Raw genomic sequence first — 11,694 nt, 5'->3', positions numbered from 1 at the left:
GCAGTTGAGGTTTCACCCAAAATGGGGCATGGTGTTGGATGCCGAAGCCGAAGCCGATGGTGGTCCGCGTAAAAAGAAGTCTAAAACATCGTCTTCGGTTGATCCAGACACACCCTGTTCCGATGCTTGAAACTTCAACTTAAGCGATAATGATGCCGTGAATACTACCGAGATGCCTCGGACGGGGGGTAGAAGAACCAAGGGCAAAGGAAAGGGGAAAGGGGTCGCTTCGTCGTCGGCAACGGGTTCGAATCCCGAATTGAAAAGTCAATTCAAATAAATGAACTCTCGACTCCAAGCTTTACACGACCTTGGAACCCAACGACTTCAAGTAAATTTGGACGACGTCGACCTACTTAGAAGGAATGAAATGGACAAAGACATCGAGGTTTTATCAAATGAGCTATCCGAAGACGACCCGATAGTCCAATCTCTAAAAGCCACTCGACGAGCGAAAATTTTAGAAAAATATAAATAAGTTTTAGTTTTATTAGTATTATTTATGTATTTTTTTTATTTGATGTATTTTTTTTAATTTAGCTTTTATTTGGAAGTTTAATGTATTTTTTAATTTTATGTTAATTTATTTAAATGATTTAGTATTTAAAAAAACAAATAAAATTAATAATGACTGGGCGCCACGTGGCGCATAATGCATGGGGGTGGAAAGTTATGACTACAACCTGTTTTTGTAATAAACCATAACTCTGACCGGGCGCCACGTGACGCATAATGCCTGGAGATGAAGAATTATGACTACACATGGTCTTATATAACAATTAAAGGCAGTTATATAACTACCAATGACAGTTAATGTGGTTATTCAACCAACACTATCCAACCCCTATACATTGAGGTCATTTTTTTGTCGTCTCGAGGCACACAGTTGGTCGCTCTGGTTCACGAAATTCATACGAGTACTCATACTAGTTCTTGTTAGAAGTCTGAGTTTTATCCGACTGAAAGTTCAGGAGAACCATCGAATTATTGTGATCTGAAAGCGTTTGACGGCTCTCAGATTATCCAAGCGTCACAACTCCCGAACCCCCCCAACAATCCAACATTTTGTGTGTACAACAAATATTTGACATCACAACTTTGTTTTGATTCATTCATTCATGCCCGTCCTCAATAAAATGGCTTATTAGAAGTCTATTGACAGAATAAAGATTGCTGATGTTTGTAACACTTTTTATATGAATATCTAAATAGCATTTCGTTATAACAATCGCACTTACAAATAATCAATAACTTTGTCTTTCTAAACATCAATAAAGTGAATAAATAAAATTAATGTGATTGGTTCTTCCTAGTTCATAAAAAAGTGAACCTATATGGGTTTGAACTCAAGGCCTTCCATCATAATCTTTTCAAGTGAAATGTTATAACAGGAGAATCGAAACTGATTGGTAATCATTTTAGTTTTGGACTACATTTAATACGCGATATATTGAAATTCAAATGCATGTACTTCCGTCCAACCATCGTTCATCTGTTTTGGAAGGCCTTTTATCAGGGGTCAAATTGACGGGTTGTAGGTTCTTTTGAATCTTAAGATTTCCTTCTAATAACCAGGGCCTGAGGTGTACATTAAAAGATATTTTATAGATAGTTACCAGTTAGGCTGGGCTTGCATAATCAGTCGTCATTGTTTATAATCAGTTTTTAACAGCATAAAGACTGTTATCTAAATCAGCTATTATCAAATTTATTGTTTTTTGTCTTATTGTGAAATTAACTACCTATTGAATATAGCAATATATGGTGTAAACTAACAATAATAAACAGAAAACCATGACTGTTAATCAGATTAATTTGTCATCCACTTTTTAAAGCTGATTAACTTAAGGAAACATTTTGTGTTAGGACAACTTTGTAGTGGTTTTTCCTTTATTTTATACATGAACAATTAACATATATTACACCAATCTTCATGCTATTTTGAGTCCAGTTTCTATTCTTTTATTAGTATATCACAGGGAAAAAGTACAAACAGAAATACCAAGTAGTATTGGCCACAATGATTTAGGATCCACCTATAAATACACAGTGCAAACTGTATATTAACAAAAATAGAATCTACACGGCGGACCTAAACTCAAGGCCTTGCACGATAACCCTTTTGAGGGACATGTCGTAACTGGAGAACTTAAGACGTGTGGAGATCATTTTGATGAATTCATGTGCCTGTGCCTTCTTTTGCACCATTTTGATGGTGGCGTGTGTTTGGAATTCATTTACCTGTACTTCCATCCAACCATCGCTCCTCTGTTTTGGAAGGCCTTTTATACCTTTTGGTTTAGTCAACGGGTTAAAGGTTCTTTCTTCTTTTTCATTCCAGCTGATGACCGGGGTTTGAGGGGCACGTAAAAAGATATTGTAAACTTCCTTCGAATCTGAATCCTTATCGACCACTTGCACGGGAGGGGGCTGATCAACACTTTCATGGTCATCCGGTAATCCGTAGACCAGGAAAGCCGCGTATGTTGTTTCAGGTGACAGCATTTTGGAGCTGAATTTGCAGTAAATACCAAACATGTCAAAATTACAACAAGCCACCTCTTCAAATCTGTGAAAACACATGTTCCAAAATGTTAAAATTTGATAATATATATATACCCAAAAAGAACTTCAAAGTAACCGATCTCATATGCTTGTAAATTAGCTAAAACTTTTTATTTTATATAAAAAATATCTACTTCTCATTGACGGAGAGAAACAGAACAACTTTAGTGACTCTTATATATAAATATACATATTTAGAAACAGAACAGTTGTGAGCCGTTGTTAACAATAGGCGTCTGCTACAAAAATATATTACCGCTTGGTGTCACAAAATGTACACACACATGTAAGTATGCATATAAGAAAATATCGAGGAATGGGAAACCAGAAAAGAACCTTGTTTCGGGTTCAGGGGTCCATGTCCACCTGTCTTCTTCTAAAATGGCTCTTGCTGGCAGCATTAGACATTTCTTCCCATATTTGTCTAGGTAAAACCACTGTAAATCGATAATAGGCACGTAAGTGTTGAGATCTAAGGGAAAGGGCGATAACAATGTTGGATCCTGAAAATGATAGATAGAGTTTACCTCTTCACCGTAACTGAATTGAAACCCCTTGCAAAGGATTGAGATCAGCTCCTTCTTGGATTTCCATTGCACACTGTCTTTTGACCGCTTGATCATGTCTTCATAATCGCTTAACATACCATCAAAATATGTCTGTATGTCTAATTGCATATCAACCTTATCCTCCATTAACGCTTCATGGTCTGCCTATAAAACATAACCAAATAAATCAGACTTAACTAATGAAAAGAAGAAATAAACAAAATGCATGAATCTTTCTGCAAAGAAATACGAGTTCTCTTACTTTCTTCAGGGGTCGTAACTCAATGCCCTCGACTAGCATGGTCGGACAGCACTCGGTGTAAAAGCAAATCTCAAGATCAACAGTTCTCTGGTCAGTGGTGAACTGATACAGCTCGACCGCCAACCATCCGTCTTCTCTCTCGTCTGATACGAATGAAAAACAGCTGCTTAGCTCCCCTTTCAGCTTGTATTCGAGGCCTATATATCGGCTTTGACTCTTGTTTTTGAACATGAGGTTCACAGCGTATGTGACCCCGGGAGACAGGAATCGAGCCTGGACACGCGTTTTGAAACTTGCTCCAACCGGATCATAGCAGCCCCCTGGAAATCTGCATATGATTGAAGAAGCAGCAAAGAATGGCGTACTTGTGAATCACGATCGGAGAAAACAAAAAAGAGTAGAGTAGGACGAGGAAATATCACCTTGAATTACATTCAGACGAGCGTATATAATGCTGAGATTCACTTGCAGAAGTTAAACATCCTGCTATAGATATCATTTCACAGTGTTGTCCCTCCTTATTTAAGGAAAACCACTGTCCATTAAAACAAGGTCAACTTAGTTTTCAAGTTACAGTATCAGAATTATAAATAGTTACAAACTGGGGACTGGGAAACAGTGATGGTGTGTCGGGTTTTACCGTTCTGCCCTTGTTAATAAGGGTTCCTTTGAGGAGGAGCGTCTTCAGTTCGGTCTCGGGTATGTTACTCAGAGGATCTCCCACGGTGATCATGAGCAGCTCTTTGTAGTTCGGAGGATCTTCCGTACGACTCTGCCCGTATCCTTCAAACAGCATCTGGCAATCAAGTGCAGCTTCAAGTGCCTTCACAACCTGTGACATGCTTGGTCGTTCTTCACCAGATGCTTGCAGGCATTTAAACGCGATGTCCGAATACAATTTTAAAGCATTTCCATCCATCTGTTGTTTCAGATCATTAAAGACAGGCTCTTGTAAGTTATTATTCTGTTTGTAGCATTTTTTCCACATGCGCACGCGACTTGCGCCATATTTGTTACAATATCTCCCAGATAACATTTCAACCAATACGATTCCAAAACAGTAGACGTCTGTTGTTCTCGTCTTGAAAAACGGCGGATCAAGGTAGGCAGCAGTGTTGGGGACTGTCCTCCTTGAGAGTCCAAAGTCGGAAAGTTTAGCACTCCAATGTGCATCAAGCAGGATGCTGGAAGGCTTGATATCAAGGTGGAGAATCCTTTTGTCATTGCCCGTGGCTTCATGAAGGTATGCTAAGCCCCTTGCAGCATCAACGGCTATCTTGAGACGTTGGGACCATGTGAGATGAGCGGAGGTTATATGGCGGTCAAGGCTCCCATTGGGCATATACTCATAGACAAGAATCGTTTCATCAGCCTCGTTACAAAATCCTAGGAGGGAGACGAGATTTGGATGCCTGAGACGGGTAAGCAAGGCGATCTCGGTGAAGAACTGGTCTCGTCGCTTAGGATGGAGGCACTTAACAGCGACGGTGGTAGAGTGAGGCAGATGTCCTTTGTAGACGTGGCCGAAACCACCTTCTCCGATGAGCATGGAGTGATGAAAGTTGTTGGTTGCGGATTTGATCTCCTCAAGTGAAAAGTGACGACATTCAAAGTCCTTTTTGTAGAGCTTCCCGAAAGCGCCACATCCGAAGTTGTTGGTGGTGATGATTTGTTCAAGTGGGATTTGAAGATGGTTGGACTCCTCTTCCATTATTTGTTTGTAGGTCAACAAGTGTGTGTGATCTAAGCAAGTACAGAAGAGTTTAGCCTGCCTCTTTGTATGTTGTTATGTTGTGTCAGATAACTAACTAGCTGCATAAAAAAAGTACAAGAGTCCAGATTTATCTATAATAATAATAACAGTACAGAGAGAGAGAGAGAGAGAGTTGGATCAAATTGTAACCTAAATTGGGCAATCAATCATCACTATTATAAACACACACAGGGTAATTTGATGGGGATAATAATAATAACAATAACAACAAGTAAATACAAAGAAAGAATCAACACAATACAGACCGGAATTGCCTGCGTTGACTTCAAAGTTGAATCAATTATCTTAATTTGAACATTAGAAACCCTAGTACTGGACTTAGGGGAAGAACAACTTACAAATTAAAATTGACGATTAAGACGGCGTGTGGCGGTGCAGAGGAATAATAAGTAGTGCGGTTGAGAAGCAGCGCAACGGCAAGGGCAAGGCGCAACGAATGTTTACAAAGGCTAACGAAGAGGTCCCATAGTAAAAAAAATACCAACATTGAATTTACACGATATAAAATTGGTTGATTAGCGAGTCATCATTTACTATGTTTATAAATGGACAATTTGCTTATGGGCCTGTAAACGAACCGAATGTTCGGTGAACTGTTCGGCGGGAAGTTCTTTTATGTATAATAGAAATTAATTAAATATTATTTGGATAAGTCATCTACTTAAAGATTTTATTTTTGTTAATTTGTGTTCATTTAACTGTTTTCATGTATGTCCGTTTATATTTGTTTGTGTTCATTTACATTTGTTCATATATGTTCCTTTATCTTTGTTCATTTATGTTCGTTTAGATTTCAAATAATAAACATAAACGGACACAAATGTTCACTTTTCAAATTAACGAACACAAAGATAAATATTTGTTCGATTAAGTGTTTATGTCCGTTTAAAGTTAAATGAACAAACACGAGCATGCTCGTGTTCGTGTTCGTGTTCGTTTGATTCGTTTACATGTTTTCAATATTCACATTGATGAATAAATCGGTCTCATGTGACGTCTGCCCCATCCGACCCGACCCAGGTACCCGTTTCCCTTATCCGATCTCTTTCTTTTATGATTTAATAATTATTTATACTTTACTTTTAATAATAATAATATATTTTCCTTCCCGCCTCTTCCTCTTTCTTTTCGCCGTCCCGTCCCTCTTCTTCTCTCCGCCTTCTTTTTCCTCTTGTTGCCGTCCCGCCTCTCTCTCTCTTGTCGTCGTCCCGCCCTTAAGCCTTGAACCCCTTCTCTTATTTTGTGTCCTTTGTTTCTTCCCGCCTAAGGTTGTCTACGCAGCTCCACGCGCCAGACTCCTTACAAGGAAGCCTGCGTAAAGACCACCTGTTACTGCGATACGCGAGACGAACTGTCCCCGCAGCGCGCTAAGGATTTTAGTTCTTCCCGCGGCGCGCTATGGATACCGTTCTTCCCGCGACGCGCTAAGAAATGTAGTTCTTCCCGCGACGCGTTAAGGTTGGTTCTGTCTGCCTTCGCGCTCGCGCACTCTTGACCTTCTGTGTCTGCCTTCGCGCTCAAGCTTTCTCGCGCTATGTCTTGAGTCTTTTCTTCTGTTTAATCTAGCCGTTTACTTTTGTGATGTCTTATCTTCTGTGCTGTAGACCTGACCTATCTTATGTCTGAAAAGTTACTTTCGGCGCAGCATGCGTACCAACCCTATTGGTTGGCAGAAAAAGTGACTGACATTATCTTTTGAGATCTGCTTTTCCATGCTTTGACCAGTACCTTTATCTGACCCTCCCATGCCTGTTTACTGTTCCCTGTCAGCTTTCTCTTGTCCCCTGCAGCTGCCATATCTTTCCATATCTTTTGCTTTTGGATTCTTATGCTTTTTGATATCTTTTGCTTGATCATGTTAAAGATCTTTTCCTCTTTTCTAGGGATTGTGTTCCCTAGGGTTTCTCTATAAATAATAATAATATTTTTCCTAACACATCACACACAAACACTTGATTTAACCTCCTCCTTGCTCTCTCTGCCGCCTTCCTCTCTGCCTCCGTCTTCCTCCCTGTTCTGCCCTGCTTTTCCGGTAATATATATTATGTATAATAATTTACTTACTAATTATGCTAACTTATAATCGAGACTTAAAACAAATCATTAAAACAATAATCTTTAATTATAGGTTAACTTGTGCTTGTTTAAAGTTGGTTCTTGCTTTATCTTTCACCGCACCGTTTATCAAGTGAGTAATCTCGTACCTAATCCCTTTTTATCTTTAATGTTTTGGGATGTTCATGTGTTCATACAAACTTAGAGTCTTAAACTTGTTTATGAACTTTAGTCGCGCAGTATCCCATGTGTTGAGGACGTTTACTTGGCTGTTTATTTGTATGTGTGTATCATTAACCGCTTTGTTCGGCCTATTCCGAAGTTTTCATGGATCCATTAGATGAACACGGGAGACCTATCGTTTACGGTTTTCTTTGTTTACACTTGCACAGATGTTTTCTTGTTTTTGTGCTCATTTGGGAGCACGGATTGAACTACGAACTATGATCTATTTAGGCTTGATCACAATCTGATTACACCCTTGTTAAACACCAGACATACACGTGTTGCGCGCAGTGATTTATTGTTATCTATGTATGGTATTAAACTTGATTTCTCACCAACACGCAAGTGTTTGACGTTTTATTTTAACACATGTTCAGGTTTGCTGTAGCTACATTTGGAGCTTGTGGACACGTAGGACGTTTTTACTTTTGGACCTAGATTAAAATGTATCAAGACAAGTTATTATTGTTCGAATATTTTGTCTTATAAAATATTGATTTATGTTGATTTATGTTATCTTGTGCATACGTTGCGCATGCGCGAATGAATGTATTTATTAAATATTGACACCCAATAGTGTCACGAGTAATGAAACAATATGTGGCGCCCCGATGTATAATCCGCCTTTGGTCGGGGTGTTACAGATTGGTATCAGAGCTCGTTGACTTTAGGATAGGTGGTTAGACGTAACGGCCTAGAATACCTAAGAGTCCCTTCTCGCGCATGAGAGAAATCTCATGTTTGCGCGCTTATTGTTAATTACTCGTTATTTATAAATATGCTTGCGCAGACGCAGCGCATGGTTTTATGTTTTATTTCGCGATATTTCGATTATTGCTGAATTTCGATTTTTATTGATTTTACTTACATATTCGTTTGTTGGGATTGAAAATCCGAAAAGTCATGGTGATACATGAATAGTTGATTTTCAAATTCCATTTACGATTATGTTCTGAGGTTGGAGACTTGAAAAGTCATGGTGATACATGAATTGTCAACCTCCAATACTCATTTTCTTGTATATTTTATATTGAGGATTGAAAAGTCATGGTGATACATGAATCGTCAATCTCCAATACTCGTTTACTAGTCATTTTAAATTGAGAATTCGGAAAGTCATGGTGATACATGAATTGTCGATTCTCGATTCGAATTTGTTATCTGTATTAAGTTTGCATTCAAATTCATGTTTTACTTTAACTATTGATGGTATCTAACCCCGCGAAACCAAGCTTTATAAGATTATACTTTGCGCTAAGATATTAACAAAACTAAAACTTTTATAGAATGCCTCCGCTATCTCGCCGTCATCAGAGGAGAGAAGCCTCGCACAGGCGTAGACAGCAACGTTCCCAGGAAATGGCCGCCGCAATAGCCCAAGCTTTGAGCCAAAACAATACCAACACCTCCGGTTACAACATTAAGTCCTTTAATGCGGGTAACCCTCCGAAATTCACAGGACTTGAAGGAGCCACCGTGATGTTCCAATGGCTCGAGAAGATTGAAAACACCTTCCTCCATACCCAATGCCCTCCTGACAGACGAACCCTTTTATGCTTCCAGTGTCCTGGAATCTAGAGCGCTTACATGGTGGAATGGAGTAGCTCATGCGCGTGGCGCAGAGGCTGCTTCTAGCATACTTTGGGAGGAATTCAAGGAAATCTTGACGCGAGAGTTCTGCCCTCCCAACGAAGTAAAGCGCCTGGAGGAAGAGTTTTGGAACCTGAAACAGTACAGTGGCGAAGCGCGCGAGTACGCGACGCGCTTCCATGAACTAAGCCTGCTTGTCCCACACCTTGTTACCCCTTCTCGCCGAGCCATAGAGAAATTCCTTGGGGGTCTCCCCATGGAAATTCAAGATTCTGTATGGGCCAGAAACCCAGTAACCCTCTCTGACGCCATCGAATTGGCCGCTGTGCTCAGCGACAACCATGTCGGAGCAGGAACCCTGTTCCTGCGGGGAACTGAGAAGACCAAACCCACCAAGACTACCCCTGAACCAACAGAAACCAAACCAGAACCCTCAAACCGTAACAACCTCAAGCGCAGGCGCAAAGCCTATGCGCTTACCAACCCACCCATTGTCCAGCAACCCACCCACCTACCTCCAGTATACGCGCCTACCCCACTGTCAGCCTACCCAACACCTCCTGTAGCCCACAACTATGCCTTAACCAATCCCGCACTCCCTGCCCCGCCAACTAAGAAACCTTACACAGGAACCCAACCCTTCTGCCCAACCTGTAGATTTCACCACCCACCTCAAGTCCCATGTCGACAATGTAACCGATGTGGCCGCGTTGGTCACTCTGCCGAGTTCTGTAGAGTCCCTCCCGCCAACCCAATCGCACAAACACCAACCTACCCGCAAAACCCTCAACCAACTTACCTTAATCCACGACCCAGGTCGTGCTTTAACTGCGGTGATCCCAGTCATTTCCGGAACGCGTGCCCAAGGCTACAAGTGCAAATCACACAAGCAAATCCGGTGAACCAGATTTCGAACCAAGTGACACGCGGACGAGCTTTTAACATAACCGCGCACCAAGCGCAAGCGAATAATGACGTAGTTAATGGTACATTTTTGCTTAACGGATTTTATGCTTCTGTACTTTTTGATACTGGCGCCGATCGAAGTTTTATTTCTCGCGCGTTTGAGCAGAAGCTTGCGCGACCGCGCAGCGACTTAAAAGAAAATTTTTCAGTTGAATTGGCTAATGGTGAAACTGTTTTAATTAACTCCGTGATCAAAGATTGCACGCTTAACCTTAACGAAAACGATTTTCTGATCGACCTCATCCCCATGCCTCTTGGAAGCTTTGATGTTATTATTGGTATGGACTGGCTCTCGAAGAATCGCGCCGAAGTTATTTGCGCCAAGAAGTTGATTCGCATTCCTCGAGAAAATGGTGATCTTCACATCTACGGCGAAAAACCCTCCCGCGGTCTTAAACTTATGTCTTGCGCCGAAGCCCAAAGACTCATGCGGAAAAGGTGTATTGCATTCTTAGCCCATGTGGTTAAACCTGCTGAAGAAAAGAAGCTTCGCGATATCCCTGTTGTGCGTGATTTCCCTGAAGTTTTTCCCGATGATCTTCCTGGTATCCCTCCCGCTCGAGAAGTCGAGTTTCGTGTTGATCTTGTCCCTGGTGCTTCCCCCGTAGCCAAATCTCCTTATCGTCTTGCACCCGCTGAAATGCAAGAATTGGCAAGTCAACTTCAAGAGTTGACCGCTAAAGGATTCATCCGCCCTAGCTCTTCGCCCTGGGGTGCTCCGGTGTTGTTCGTTAAAAAGAAAGATGGATCGTTTCGCATGTGTATCGATTACCGCGAGTTGAACAAACTCACCATTAAGAACCGGTATCCCTTACCGCGTATTGACGACCTCTTTGATCAACTCCAAGGTGCCTCTTGTTTCTCCAAGATTGATCTCCGCTCTGGCTATCACCAGTTGCGCATCCGCGATGAAGATGTTCCGAAGACTGCTTTTCGAACTCGTTATGGCCATTTTGAATTCTTGGTCATGTCCTTCGGTTTAACCAACGCACCCGCCGTTTTCATGGATCTAATGAATCGGGTGTGTAGGCCTTTCTTGGATAAATTCGTGATTGTGTTTATCGATGATGTTCTGGTGTATTCTAAGACCAAGGCCGAGCATGAGCAACATCTTCGGTTAGTGTTGCAAAAGCTTAGAGCCGAGCAGCTCTTTGCCAAGCTCTCCAAGTGTGAATTCTGGTCTGATGAAGTACAGTTTCTTGGCCATGTTGTGAACAAGATGGGTATTCATGTCGACCCATCCAAAATTGAAGCAATCAAGAACTGGATTACGCCATCCACTCCTACCGAAATCCGTTCCTTTTTGGGCTTAGCTGGTTACTACCGGCGATTTATTTCGAACTTCTCAAAGATCGCATTGCCTTTAACAGCTCTGACGTACAAAGGTAAACCGTATATTTGGGGCTCGAAGCAAGAAGAAGCCTTTCTAACGCTCAAGCGTTTGTTGTGTGAAGCTCCTGTCCTTGCGCTACCTGAGGGTAATGAAGATTTTGTCGTGTATTGCGATGCATCCAACCAAGGTCTCGGTTGTGTTCTTATGCAACGAGGCAAGGTTATCGCTTACGCATCAAGGCAACTCAAGGTTCATGAAAAGAATTATACAACTCACGACCTCGAACTAGGCACAGTGGTATTTGCCTTGAAAATCTGGAGACACTACCTTTATGGTACTAAGTGTATCCTTTACACCGACCATAAAAGCCTTCAGC

At 41.3% G+C, this 11,694-nt stretch overlaps 1 protein-coding gene across 1 annotated transcript; it reads right to left on the bottom strand.

The window, feature by feature from the left end:
• Window positions 1-1,434: 1,434 nt before the first annotated feature.
• Window positions 1,435-5,231, bottom strand: LOC143635254 (uncharacterized). The gene is made up of 6 exons (XM_077103134.1): window positions 4,016-5,231; window positions 3,798-3,910; window positions 3,376-3,703; window positions 3,093-3,278; window positions 2,902-3,002; window positions 1,435-2,569 (listed from the first exon to the last, which is right to left on the bottom strand). The coding sequence occupies exons 1-6, from the start codon at window positions 5,084-5,086 to the stop codon at window positions 2,080-2,082; spliced, it is 2,289 nt and encodes a 762-aa protein (XP_076959249.1). The 5' UTR covers window positions 5,087-5,231; the 3' UTR covers window positions 1,435-2,079.
• Between the last annotated feature and the right edge of the window lie 6,463 nt (window positions 5,232-11,694).

This window comes from Bidens hawaiensis, unplaced genomic scaffold (assembly GCF_021521415.1).
Source record: "Bidens hawaiensis isolate Kalapana, Puna unplaced genomic scaffold, B.hawaiensis_p1.1 tig00007413_1, whole genome shotgun sequence".
Classification (NCBI taxonomy): Eukaryota; Viridiplantae; Streptophyta; class Magnoliopsida; order Asterales; family Asteraceae; genus Bidens; species Bidens hawaiensis.
This window is presented reverse-complemented; position numbering and strand designations above follow the sequence as displayed.

Bases quoted from the DNA above. Each gene is read 5' to 3' on its own strand.
- LOC143635254 (XM_077103134.1), bottom strand. From the start codon at position 5,086: ATGGAAGAGGAGTCCAACCATCTTCAAATCCCACTTGAACAAATCATC. The intron at 3,003-3,092 runs GTAAACTCTATC...ATCGATTTACAG, and splicing joins AATTCAGTTACGGTGAAGAG to TGGTTTTACCTAGACAAATA. The intron at 2,570-2,901 runs GTTCTTTTCTGG...GTGTTTTCACAG, and splicing joins ACCCCTGAACCCGAAACAAG to ATTTGAAGAGGTGGCTTGTT.